This window comes from Phyllobates terribilis, unplaced genomic scaffold (genome assembly GCF_046119375.1).
Source record: "Phyllobates terribilis strain yellow unplaced genomic scaffold, ASM4611937v1 Scaffold_11__3_contigs__length_659146591, whole genome shotgun sequence".
In the NCBI taxonomy this organism is placed as follows: Eukaryota; Metazoa; Chordata; class Amphibia; order Anura; family Dendrobatidae; genus Phyllobates; species Phyllobates terribilis.
In genome coordinates, this window is record NW_027362771.1 from 630,595,195 (window position 1) to 630,610,020 (window position 14,826).

The 14,826-nt window shown below is 42.3% G+C and overlaps 1 protein-coding gene across 1 annotated transcript; it reads left to right on the forward strand.

The window, feature by feature from the left end:
- Nucleotides 1-334: 334 nt before the first annotated feature.
- Nucleotides 335-5,997, forward strand: LOC141167495 (olfactory receptor 5G3-like). The gene is made up of 2 exons (XM_073654893.1): nucleotides 335-343; nucleotides 5,074-5,997. Exons 1-2 carry the CDS (start codon nucleotides 335-337, stop codon nucleotides 5,995-5,997), a joined length of 933 nt encoding a protein of 310 aa, XP_073510994.1.
- The last annotated feature ends 8,829 nt before the right edge of the window (nucleotides 5,998-14,826 follow it).

Below are 14,826 nucleotides of genomic sequence, written 5' to 3' on the forward strand. Positions count from 1 at the left end.
TAAAATTCCGGTCTGTGAGGAAGATGCAGGCGGACATGTTAGGTTGCCTTGATCCAAAGGTGGTGCTATCGATGTCGGACAGCGCTCAACACCAGCTGGTGTTACCACCTCCAAAGAAAATGATGACCTGCCAATCACGCTGGCTGTTGCGGGTGAAGAGGTGGCAGGTCTGCGCCCCAAAACAGGTGTGACTGCTGTCCCCCCAGTCACAGAGGATGAAGAGGCCGCGGATGCACAAGATATGGCAGACGGTGATTGGCCCGGCCGGCTAGGCCGCATTGTAGCACACTGAGCTTCCCACTGCAACTTATGCTTCATGTCCATGTGCCGGTTCATGCATGAAGTACTCAAACTATGTATTTTTTGGCCTCTACTTAGCTTTTGCTGACAAATGTTACAGATAACACGAGTTGGGTCATCTTTATCGATCTGAAAAAATGCCCAGGCTATGCAAGGCTTAGCACCCATGCGACCTGAAGAGCCACCACGACTTGTGGTGAGAGGCAGAGTTGTGTTTGAGGATGCAGTTGTTGACGTGCTTCCAGTACTACGTCTCTGTCCAGGAAGGCGCAACCTGACCTCGTCGTCACTAGCATCTTCCTCCACCTCCTCTGCTGACCTCATCTCTTGGCTGACTGTGGGTTGACAGTAAGTGGGATCTCCGACCTCATCATCATCACCCTGTGTGTTATCACACCCATCGTCCTCAGAGCCAACCTGTTCCTGCCCTGACAAAAAACTAAAGTTGTCGCTCCAATCAGGTATTTGAGTCTTATCATCGTCTTCCTCATTGTCTCCACCAACAGGAGTTACAGTTTGGGAATGAGGGTCTACATTATGGTCAGAACCTTCTGCGTCTGGTCCTGGATCCGACTCATAAAGATTCTGGGCATCAGTGCAGATCATTTCCTCGTCTGGATTCACAGAAGCGCTGGAGTCGACCTCTGATTCCCAGGCTATAGTATGAGTAAACAGCTCTGCAGACTCAACCATCTGTTCTACCTCATACTCAGACGGGCAGCTGGAGATTTGGGAGCTGTGAGGAAGCAAGTGCGATTTGGGTGACACCTTTGAGGACTGGAGTATTTGTGATGTTGAAGTTGATGTGGAGGAGAGCCCACTTAAAGGAGCACTTGATATCCGTTGAAGCACCTGCTGTTTTTGTGCCTCATCTGGAATTTGTAGCGATTGGCGTGGCCGTAAGAAAGGGATCTTATCACATTGTCCGCTAAAAGAAGTAGACATTTTAGTTTGGCTGGAAGATGGTCTTTCTTCTGCAGATGTTACTGTTGCTTTAACACCTACCCCACGGACACAACCTTTTTTCCCCTTCCCAACACGCCTATTCCCCTTTCCACCAGCAGCAGGCCTTTTTCCACTCATTTTGGTGGTTAACTAATTCACAACTCTGGAGTTGTTTGCACAAAAAAACAATGGATGGTAACCGAGCAGAGCTGAGTGGCCAAACTGTGGTATTAGGCCAAAACTATTGGCTGGGTTAGATGCAGAAAAAAATTATTTTGAATTTGCAACCTGATGGAGGTCAGTATAGATGGACTAATACAAATAGTCCCACACACTGCTAGAAGCCCAAATATTTTTTCAGAGGTACTGTAGATGCAGATAAAAATTATTTTTAATTTGCAACCTGATGGAGGTCAGTATAGATGGACTAATAGACCAAGTCCCACACACTGCTAGAAGCCCAAATATGTTTTCAGAGCTAGATGCAGAAAAAAAAATATTTTTAATTTGCAACCTGATGGAGGTCAGTATAGATGGACTAATAGACCAAGTCCCACACACCGCTAGAAGCCCAACTATTTTTTCAGAGCTAGATGCAGAAAAATATTATATTCAATTTGCAACCTGCTGGAGGTCAGTATAGAAGGACTAATAGAACAAGTCCCACACACTGCTAGAAGCCCAAATATTTTTTCAGAGCTAAATGAAGAAAAAAATTATTTTTAATTTGCAACCTGATGGAGGTCAGTATAGATGGACTAATAGACCAAGTCCCACACACTGCTAGAAGCCCAAATACTTTTTCAGAGCTAGATGCAGAAAAAAATTATTTTTAATTTGCAACCTGATGGAGGTCAGTATAGATGGACTAATAGACCAAGTCCCACACACTGCTAGAAGCCCAAATATTTTTTCAGAGATAAATGAAGAAAAAAATTATTTTTAATTTGCAACCTGATGGAGGTCAGTATAGATGGACTAATAGACCAAGTCCCACACACTGCTAGAAGCCCAAATATTTTTTCAGAGCTAGATGCAGAAAAAAATTATTTTTAATTTGCAACCTGATGGAGGTCAGTATAGATGGACTAATAGACCAAGTCCCACACACCGCTAGAAGCCCAACTATTTTTTCAGACCTAGATGCAGAAAAAAATTATATTCAATTTGCAACCTGCTGGAGGTCTGTATAGAAGGACTAATAGAACAAGTCCCACACACTGCTAGAAGCCCAAATATTTTTTCAGAGCTAAATGAAGAAAAAAATTATTTTTAATTTGCAACCTGATGGAGGTCAGTATAGATGGACTAATAGACCAAGTCCCACACACTGCTAGAAGCCCAAATATTTTTTCAGAGCTAGATGCAGAAAAAAATTATTTTTAATTTGCAACCTGATGGAGGTCAGTATAGATGGACTAATAGACCAAGTCCCACACACCGCTAGAAGCCCAACTATTTTTTCAGAGCTAGATGCAGAAAAAAATTATATTCAATTTGCAACCTGCTGGAGGTCAGTATAGAAGGACTAATAGAACAAGTCCCACACACTGCTAGAAGCCCAAATATTTTTTCAGAGCTAAATGAAGAAAAAAATTATTTTTAATTTGCAACCTGATGGAGGTCAGTATAGATGGACTAATAGACCAAGTCCCACACACTGCTAGAAGCCCAAATATTTTTTCAGAGCTAGATGCAGAAAAAAATTATATTCAGTTTGCAACCTGATGGAGGTCAGTATAGATGGACTAATAGAATGATGCTATGCCCAAAAGATTTTACTTCACTAGGTGCAGTAAAAAAATTGGTATTCTATACACAGGTGTTATATCTTGCAACACAGATAGGCTACTCCACTGACTAACACACTCTGCAATAGGCCAAAAAGGATTAGCTTTGCTAGATTCAGCCAAATGCTGTGAAAAAAACTTGCACAGCACTGGCACAGACCTGCCTGGCAAAAACTGATAGGAACTCATGTAACCTAGTCCTGAAAAGGACTCCAATTACAATTAGTCTTTACTCCCACAACCTATCTATTTAAGAGCACAGACCTCCCTGATAAAAGTCGTAGGAAATGCTGTAACCTAGTCCTTAAAAGGACTGCAATCACAACTATTCCCTACTCCCAAGCTATGTGTATATTTGTGCGAAAATTGGCTTGAAATTAACAAGGTATAGCGCACACAGCAACAGCGGTGCCGTCTAACACGCAGCTGCAGCAGTGAGAAAATGGTGGCGACGGGGAAAATGGCTTGGTCTTATAGGGCAAGGACATGTGACATACACTGCCAATGACACATGCCCTTGCTTGTGTGAAAAAAAGCACTTCGCTCCGTGTGTGCGCTGCTGATAGGCTGACAGATTGCACCTCCCCACTGCAAATGCGGGAAAGAGAAAAAAAAATGGAGTTCTTCATTGTTCCTGCAGAGATCCATCCCCTGCCCCTCCCCCCACCCCGCTGTACACTCAAACTGCGTATTAACATTAATTTTCATCATTACTGAGAAAAAATCCAGTTATGATTTTGGTGCACGAACAGTTATCGAACATAACCTCGAACAGCCGAATTTTTCTCAAATTGTTCGTGTTCGCCGAACGGCTCGAACACCGCCCAAAACAGCTCGAATTTGAGATTGGCGAACAGTTCGAGTAGAACAACGCTCATCTCTATTTGTTACATAGGGTTTTTGGAATATGAATTCAGGCTGATCCTATGATACGTGTGTTGGGATATTTGGGTGAGTCAATGGATCTTGAATCTCCATTACCTATTGGTGTGACGCGCATACAGAATCAGTTCCGTAAGTTAATCGCAATGCATTGTTTGGATGCCTACCCCATCAATAAATTAACTTATACATAGAATAAATAATTACACATGGATAGAAAAGGGCTTTTACAGAAATTTGAAAAAATCTGGGGGCCCTGGTTAAATGTTCCTGGTTTTCCATCTGGAGAGTTGCAGCAAGACAGAATATGGCAAGTGATGGTGTCAAGAAAAATTGCTCCAATAACATTCGGGAATTGTCAAAATGATAGATCAAGGGTCACAATGATTAAAACTGACTCTGGTGTGCAATGGTTTTGGAATTCTTTGCGATATACTGATTTGTTCAATTGGTTTAAATTGGTGCATTAATGGGGGAGCGATATGGGGAATTTTGGATATATATATATGGAAGATATTGTTTTTTGTTATATGATGTGTTAAACAAATGATACATATCTTGTATGTTTAATAAAAAAGTTCTGATTAAAAAAAAAAACTAGTTAGCTCATAGGGGGAAAGCATGTTGTGATGGTGCAACATCATGATATGTGTAATGACATCAAGACATTGTGACATTTGAAGCATACTAACTGCCATAAAATCGGAACAAAGTGAAGATCATGGAAGCAAATGTGAGAAGATGTGTGGAGTACCAGACGATAAGCTGTGGCGGAGGTACAGATGAGGGGTGAGGGGAATATTTTTTTTACACCCTATATTTATTATGCTCTGATTTCTATAAAATCCATAGACATTAATTAGAAACATTCAAATTGCATCAAATAATTCAAACTGTTTTTCCCTATCAAATTTGGGCGATCTACCAAACTAGAATTTCATCAGATTCCTTCATCTCTACTTTGCACACAAAAAACAGACCCATCTCTGAAAAATGTAAAGCTTATGGCTGTCAAAAGATTAATATTTTTTGTGTAGTTATTGTAAAGAAGTCATAAAAAATATGTAAAATTCTAAACATTTTGCGCTGCTATATTTATAACTTGTTTCTAATTGATGCAATCTTATTGTTGATCATTTTTTTTTTATTCTAGGAGAAAAACCTGACTGTGGTGACAGAGTTTTTTCTCTTAGGCTTCCAAGGCAGTCAATGTTTTAGAATTTCCTCGTTCTGTCTTCTCCTGCTGGTTTACAGTGGGACAATGTGTGGAAACCTCCTGATCATCACCCTGGTGTCCACCAGCAAGAACCTCCAAACTCCAATGTACTTCTTCATCTACCAACTATCCATCAGTGACATCTTGTTGACCACAAATATTGTCCCCATCATGCTTCATATTCTACTAAATGATGGGGCTACCATTTCTTTTGTCGGCTGCATCACTCAGTTTTGTTTTTTTGGTGGTATGGAAGCATCGGAATGTTTTCTGCTCACGGTGATGTCCTATGACCGATACGTGGCCATCTGTAACCCCCTCCGTTACACCTCTATTATGACAAATGCATATTGTATGAATTTGACAATTGCTTCATGGTTACTTGGCTTTGCTATTACATTACTTGACACAATTTCAATATCTGTTCTCTTATTTTGCGGGTCAAATGTTATTGACCATTTTTTCTGTGATATTCTTCCTTTGCTAGAAATTGCCTGTTCTGACACCTTCATAGTACAAATAGAGAGCTTTGTGCTAAGCGTACCAGCCATCTTCATACCAACCTCAATAATAATATTTTCTTATACTAATATTGTTCTTGCTATTCTAAGAATCCCATCCAACATTGGTAGAGAGAAAGCCTTCTCCACCTGTAGCTCCCACCTCACTGTGGTCTCCATATTCTACTGGACAATATTCAGTGTGTATGTTGTCCCAACAAAACAGCAAACATTGACCATTAGTAAAGTCTTATCTTTGCTGTATACTGTATTTACCCCTATGATCAACCCTATAATATATAGTTTCAGAAATAAAGATATTAAGAAAGCAGCATTTAATGTATTCCATAAATTTGCCGCTTGACATAAAATCCATGGCCAACATGTAAATCTACAGATGGCTGGTAACTGCTATTTATGTTGACAATTAATTGGAATCTCTTCTCAACAGGGCTGTCTGGATATCTATTGTCAAAATTGTTGAATATGATTTAGCTAATTAATATGTGTTTAGCCCAAAATTTGTAGTTTTGATATGTGAACAACCAAAATTTTATTAAAACAATTCTAAAATTTTATAGGGAATATGTCAGCAGAATTACACACCTCAAATTCTTTATATAAATGTAAGGGCATGTGCAGGCAAGCGTATTTTCAGTCCAAGATCTATCTGACCCGAATTTTGACCACTGTACAGGTGTATAAGAAAACATGTGTGTGATGTATTCCGGCCGGTGGGTGCAGCTCTCTGGCGCCCCCTTACCTCTCAGGTGAGTCAAGGTACTGCACCTAGAGTAAGTGGTGCCAGGAAGCTGCTACCAGCAGGGGGGAAACACGGTGGTGTGTTGTCCCTTACACATCACCAATCCATGATGCCACGATACAGGCACAACTCTCTGGCGCCCCCTTGCCTCTCAGGTCAGTCAAGGTACTGCACCTAGGGGGAGTGGTCGCCGGAGAGGCAGTCCTGTAGCCCTCTGGGTATTTGAGGCCCTCTGCAGTGAGGGCGGAATATATATTCCCCTGGCTGTGCCAGTAATATATATCCACACCTCCGACCGTCACTGCCAGCCTTCCTCAAATCACATCATCTCCTGGGTCAAACTGAAGGGGTTTCTGGCTGTCGGCTATACTAAAGTCCTGTCACGCCCACTCTTAGTGATGTCAGTTTACTAAGCCCCGCCCCCTACCAATGCTCGTTTTAGCTCCATTTTAGAAAAGTACCCATAACTTTCCATCGGGTGATCTCATCGTATCTCCAGAGGTCTCGTCGTGATCCTCCTCTTGTGGGGAAGCCATTGACTCTAAACATGCCTCTCCTGGGACCTTGTATATGGTTCTTCTAAATATCCAGCTTTCCAGGCCACTCATGGATTTATAAGTCCCATGATTGTGTCTGCGGGCAACTTCCTCACATGATACATTTTATTTGGGTTCCCTAACTTGTATCGTGTGGTTATGAATTGATAGTGCATCTTGTAGCTTTTGGTGGCCATTTTCCACAAAGAAAGCACATGGTTCCTGAACAATGGAGAGGTTTGCAGGCTTGCACAAATGGTTTGCTTCTGGTTTCAAGTGACATCCATGTGCTAATTACCCCCCTGGGCCCTAGCTGACTCTGTCCTGCTTGGACACAGCAAAAACTGGCCCATCTATTTACCATCTCAAATGAGTTTCTGGAGTCTGATCTCCAGAGGTGGGGGCGAATTGCTCTGTTTGCCAGGGTCTGCAGAAATGTGACATGGTAGAAGCTGTGTGACAATATGGAATATCTTCAGGTATGACGTATCATATCTAAGATGGCGGCTAACTTTCCTGACAATTTGCTATTGCAATAATTTTCTGGGAGAAATACTTAATTTTCTGTAACAATTTCAAGCGTGTTTAACTGTTTGACTGTATGGACATGATTGTATAGCTTTATAGTATTGGTTAATATGATTTCAATGAAGTATAATTTACACAGTCTTTTTCATTTTTGCTACTTGCACACAATAAAATCAATTTTTAAAAAAATCTATGATTTTTTTTTGCATTATATTTGAAGAGCAATTTTTTTCACTTTTACGAGTGCACTAATTATGAGCAAGCGTGCTCGACACTGCTCGGTACTCAATCAAGCATTGGGGTGCTTGTGCACACTCATTACTTAATCAAGTATCGTGGGTGCTCAAGTGCCATGCTCAAGTTGCCGCCCCGCAGGTTTCACGGCTGTTAGACAGCCAATAAACATGCGGGGATTGTCTGCCATACACGGTAATTCCGCAGCCAACTTGGCTACTGGCATTATGGTGATTGGCTGGTGTCATGCAGGGTGTGAGAAAGACTGTGGGTCCTAGAGACAACCAGCCTCTAAGAAGATGTCTGTAATGCCGAATGTAGAGATCTCCTGCAACCAACTGCAGGGAGACTGTCTGTCACCTCTGACACATCTGTGACAGTACCCCCTCTACGAGTGGCCTCCAGACACTCAGGACTGGGTTTCTCAGCAAAAGAGGTGTGAAATGAATGAACCAATCTGGGACCGTTCACCTCTGACGCTGAAACCCACATCCTCTCCTCTGGACCATAGCCTTTCTAGTGCACCAAATATTGTAGAGAAGGACATTGGAGAGGAGAATCTACAATCCTCGAAATCTGTAACTCCAGGTTACCATAAACCATTACTGGGGACGGTGGTAGAGGTGAGGGCTCAAGAGGTTCCACATATTTTATAAGCAAGCACCTATGCAGCACGTTGTGGACTTTAAGCGCTGCGGAAGTTCAAGACAAAGCGCTGCTGGGTTAATGACGGTGGTTATTTTATAGGGACCAATAAACCTAGGTCCCAGCTTCCAAGAAGTAACTTTCAATCTTATATTCCTGGTCGACAAACACACAACATCATTAACATTCAGGTCCGGACCTTGCAAGCGTTTTCTGTCAGCCATACGTTTCTACCTGTCTCCGATGATCTTTAAATTACTCAGCACACCCTGCCATACGGAGGGAGAAAATGGTTCCTCCTCAGGAGCTCCTGAAGCACACCCCCCCACTAAAGGTACCAAACTGTAGGTGATAACTGTATGCACCGAAGAACGGTGACCTGCTAGTGGATTCTTGACGATGATTATTAATGACAAATTCTGCCAGCGGTAGGTAGGTTGCCCAATCCTCCTGATTTTTGGAAATGAAACACCTGAGGTTGGTCTCCAAATTCTGATTGACACACTTGGTCTATCCATTCAACTGAGGGTGGAAGGCAGAGGAAAGCACAGTTGCAACCCCAGTCGAGAATAGAATGCCTTCCAGAACTTGGAAACAAACTGGGTCCCCCAATCAGACACCACATCGGAGGGAACTCGATGAAGCTTCACGATCTCATTTATGAACACCTGAGCAAGTGTCTTGGCATTTGGAAGTGCAGGCAATGCGACAAAATTAACAATTTTACTGAACCTATTTACTACCACCAAAACCACCATTGCCTGCAGAAACCGGTAGGTCAGTAATAAAATCCATGGACAAGTGTGTCCATGGCCTACTAGGGATACGTAGAGGAAGAAGAGTACAAGACAGATGGGTATGCAAAACCTTAGAATGCGCACAAAAACTACAATCAGCTACATTTTCAATTACATCCCGATGCAACCCCGGCCACCAAAAACGATGGGAGAGGAGGTCCACCGTTGCCTTACCACCTGGATGCCCAGCAAACACAGAGTTATGATGTTCCTTAATAACTTTGCGGCGCAGATTAGATGGTATAAATAACTTTCCTGAAGGCCAGGAGGCAGGGGCATCCCCCTGTGCCTTGAACACCTCAGGCTCCAGTTCAGGATAAAGTGCTGAAAAGACTACCCCTTTCTATAATAGCAGGTGCAGGGTTCTCATGAGCACCACCACAAGGGAAGGAACAATGAAACAATGCATCATCCTTGACATTTCTGACCCATGGACAAAAAGTGACAACAAAATTGAACCTAGTAAAAAACAGGGGCCATCTGGCTTGTCTAGGGTTGAGACGTTTAGCTGACTGGAGATATGATAGGTTCTTATGGTCAGTAATAACAGTAATAGGATGAGCAGCCCCCTCCAACCAGTGTTGCCATTGCTCGAGCACCAATTTGATCGCCAAAAGTTCTCTATTACCCACATCATAATTTCTCTCAGCTGAAGACAATTTTTTAGAAAAGAAGGTGCATCGTTGACATTTACCAGGGGACGAACCCTGAGACAACACAGCCCCAACCCTGACATCTGACAAATCAACCTCCACAATAAAGGGTTGAGAAAGGGGCCACGGAGAAGGTGGTCCCGCTCGTCTATCCTGAAGTCGTCTATCAAGACGTATGGCCAAAGACATGGCAGCCTCAAAGGACTGAGGGGTTTCATATACTGCCAATGCATTTTTCAACATTTCAGTAAGCCCCACACAAAATTGACTTCTAAGATCTGAGTCATTCCATTTGGAATCCATTGCCCATCTATGGAATTTTGAACTGTACGTTTCCACTGACTGATTCCCCCGCTGAAGGCGACGAAGCCTAGACTCAGCCAAGGCGACTCGGTCAGGGTCATCATAGATGAGGGACAGAGCCTTGAAAAAACCCTCCACAGACTGAAGACAAACCGAGTCCTGCGGTGACAAAAACGCTCATGGCTGAGGATCTCCCTGCAATAGAGAGATCACAAACCCAACACGTTGCTCCTCATTACCGGAGGAGTAAGGACAAAGTTTACAATACAATTTGCATGCCTCCTTAAATACAAAAAACTTGCCCCTACCTCCTGAAAACCTGTCTGGGAGGGCAACCTTGGGTTCAGGCTGGACAGATCTACCTGCAGAGACCCCCACATTGGGGACCTGTAACACATGCTACTGCGGAACCTCACAGCGGAGGTCGTTCACCTCCAGAGACAGAAGGCAGAACTGCTCTGCGAGCTCTGCAACTGAACCCATACAAAGGGAAAAAGGAAAAAAAAAAGGTCCATGCCCAAAAACACATAAAAAGGTCAATTTATACACTCAGGCCAGGGAGCTAATTAGCCAAAGGGAGGCAGCTGCTGGGTCCTAGAGACAGCACGCCTCTAAGTGGATATCTGTAATTCCAAATGTAGAGATCTCCTGCAACTTATTGGAATGTGAATGTCTTCACCTCTGACACACCCGTGACAGCTGGCCACATCTTGTCATCAATTCTTACATAATACCCAATGACACGATGCTCAGCACACTCTCCTCTGGAAGCAGTTCAGAGAGAGTTTATGTATGAGGGAGAGCTTAGATTAGAGCAAGCGTATATGCAGTGTTTAATTGCTATTGCAGTACTTGTCTACCACTGCTGCACCATTAAAACAAAAGTCCTTTGCAGGGCTAGATACTGTCCTTTCTCTAGTAAAACCACTGTTACCTGAATTTAGTGAAGGGATAGTTGTTGGAGGAGGGATAGTTATGAATTAGAGGCATATAGGAGAGATTTATTTCTTTAGGCTGCATGCCCAAGATTAGTAATGCTAGCATTCTGGACTCAGTGTTCTTTCCAATACACTGCGTTGTACAGTACAAGCACAGTGGATGGTATTATCATAAATCCCATGCTCACTGGGCTTCTTATTTATGCTGCATAAAATCACGTGCGGTGCAGGTTTCCAAGCCACAGCAAGCAAATTTCTCTTGAAGGAACACTCAGTCTTCTGTGTGAAATTTCTCAATAGACTTGTATTAGATGTAGTAAATCCGCAGTTAAAAAAAGTCATATGCCTTGTAAGTGCATTTACGCAGGTGTTTTTAGCCTGGTTTTACCTAATTAATGTATAAATAATTTAAAAAAATGACATGGGGTCCCCCCTATTTTTGATATCCAGCCAAGGTAAAGCAGACAGCTGCGTGCTTATATTATTAGGTCCCTGGTTATTGGGCCCTTCCCAGCCTAATAATACTAGCCGCAGCCACCCCTGAATTGGCGCATCACATTAGATGCACCAATTCTGGCTCTTTTCTTTGCCCTTCCTGATTGCCCTGGTGCCGTACAACTCGGGGTAATGGTAGTTGCGGTTGATGACAAAATCACAGCTACCATCAACCTCTGGGATTAGTATTGGATAGGGGTCTTTCACACCATACTATCCCTTGTTAACAAATTTATTGAAAAAAAAAATCCCATGCACTTTCGAAGTAATCCAACGAATCTGAAGTAGTCCAGAAAAGGACACCTGAAAGACAGAAAAAGTCAATAGACACTCTCTGGTTCACTAATTTATTATTCAAAATGTTGCCACACATGTCCGATGTAGTCCACGCTCTACGATTCTGTCTTCAGCGTCTGTGAATAGCAGTAAAGTGACTGCTATTTACAGGACCCGAGTAGTGACAACAACTATCATCATCGCAGCTGGGTCTTGCTGAACGCAGATTTGAAATGATCAGTTTGTCATCTTTAAAATAGGATTTTTTTTTGCCATACTATAGTGGTAATAAATGAAGTGCTAATTTTGATAGTGAAAAGTTTTAAATCTTAAGCTTTTCAACCCCTTCACAGCATATGACATACATGCATGTAATATGTTGTGTCTCTGCTTTTGATACGGGCTTGCACACCGAGCCTGCATACTTCCCAACACATGACCGCTGATTTAATCAGTCATAATGTGCCTCTAATAGATGTAGTTAAAGCAGTGCTGTGTTCATGGCTGTTAACTTGTTAGTTCCCACTGTGAATCCCTGATGATGGGATTTAAAATGTGGCCTCAGGGAGCGCATCATTCTTTCAACCCACTGGTGCACCCACCAAATGATTGCAGGACCCTGATGGGTTGCCTTGACAGCCGGGGGTCTGCTAACTACCCCGTGCCTGTCATTATGATTCTCCTGTGAACACTTGCCTGAAGTTCATAGGAGGTTGTGGTTTCTGCTATACATACCAGTGCTGATCAACTGCTATGTATAACACAAGCGATCAGATGATCACAGATTCAAAGTCCCCTAAGGGGACTATTAAATACAATGAAAAGTAAAAAAAAAGTTTTTAAAAATATGGAAACAATAATAAAATCACAAAAGTTCAATCACCCCCCTTTTGCCCCAATGAAAATAAAACAATTAAAAAAAAATTAAAAATACACATATTTGGAATCGACACATTCAGAAATGTCTAATCTATCAAAATATAAAATAATTTAACCGATCGCAAAATGGCATAATAGACACAGATTGAAAACACCAGAGTTATGTTTTTTTGGCCGCCACAACATTGAAATAAAATGCAATAAAAGGTGATCAAATCTTTGTATCTACCCCAAAATCATATCAATAAAAACATCAGCTCTGGGCACCAAAAAAAAGCCTTCACACAATCCAAGATCTCAAAAAATTAAAAATTTACGAGTCTCAGAAAATGGTGACAAAAGCAAAAAAAAAAAAAATCTTAAAAATTTCTGATTATTTTTTCACCACTTAAATATGGTATCTGCACACTCATATTTACCTGGAAAATCATATTGCCAGGTCAATTTTACCATACAGTGAACATTGTATATTAAAACCACAAAAAACATTTATGGAATTACACTTTTTTTGCAATTTCAGAGCACTTGGAATTTCTTTGTCATTTTTCAGTAAAATATGTGGTAGAATGAATGATGTCATTCAAAAGTACAACTCGTCTCACAAGAAACAAGCCCTCACATGGCTATATTGAAGGAAAAATAAAAAAGTTACGGCTCTTGGAACAAGGAGAGGAAAAAAGGAAAAATTTAAAAACAGAAATTAGCCTGGGGAGTGAAAGGATTAAAGTTTTAACGATCAGATCATATGAATTGGTTATTATGGTGTTAACTAGAAATGATTAAATACATTTAAATGTAGTTAAATTTCAGTTGAATTTTATAAAATTCTGCATTGACCAAAATGGAATTTTTAGCAATTCGCTTTTGTGCTGATTGAGCAAAATGGATTTTTCCTGAACCGTAGAGGCCACCAAAGAATTAATAAAAAATCTTACTCCACTGCTAACATCTCTGAACCCTCCATTCGTCGCCATCCCCTGGTCTTCACTGCATCATGTGATCCCGACTCCTCTTGCTGAAATCCCCTGGCTACTCACAATAAATCATGACACGAAGCCCATGGAGGTTCTGAGAATTCATGCAGAAGGTTAATGATCACATTGTGACGTCCGGACCTTACGCACCCTTGCGTGGATTTCAGCGTGGGCAACGGGGATCAGTAAAGGCAAAGAGAAGGAGCAGAGGGGCTCGAGAAATTAGATGCAATGTGTAATATCCCTGGCGGCGTGCTGGCATGGCTTTCCATCTTCCACTATGCAAAACCGCCAACTTACCTATCAGCTCTGGCTGCACACTATGCTCCATTACTTGCTGTGTGCATGTCTCTTGTCTGATTCCTTAGGGTGGCAGCGCTGTTACTTCCTGATTCTTAAAGTTACAGTGTGCCCAGTCCAAATGTGTCCCCAGCCTATTGCTGTGAGTTACTGGATACTTAAACCCCCTCCACCTAGTAGGAGGTGCCTGAGCAACGCTTTCTTTCAGTGTGTTCTGTGCAACTGAGTTGCCAGGTCCTGTCCTGTATCATGTCTGTTTCCGCCACCCATGGGGCTGAGAACCCAGGCCTGTTACCTGTATCTGTGACTTCAAGTCTGTTTCCGCCACCCTGTGGGCTAAGCACCCGGGCTCGATCCTGTACCTTGTTCCAGGTTCAGTTCCTGTCTGAACTGTGTCCTAGCCCGTTACCTGTTTATCTCATGTCCGATCCTTTCCTTTTTCTGCAGTGTCTGAACCTGCACCTAACTACAACTCGTTGTCTCTGTACTTTTTTATGATCTGCAACAAGTACTAAGGAAAGATAGGGGAAAGCTGTCCCTACAGTAAGACTAAGCTGAATCCCTACGATGCAGAGGGCTGCCTTTTCCAAGAGAACAGACCCGCCTTAGTCCTCGGCTAGTCTGAACAAAGACCTATAGCATAAGGGGAGGGGTCCCTAAAAGAACTAAGGACTGGGACAAAAATGGGACACCTCCTAAACCGAGAAGTTGTTGCAGAACACAAAAAGACAAACTGACAAAAAGGTACTAGAGGTCCCAGAAGGACCAAGCGAACTGACAGAGAAAGGCACAGAAGCACCTGGTTAGAGAAACAGTCAAACACTGAAGTCCAGCACAGCCAAATGGGCGGAGTTGGAATATAAAGACAGATG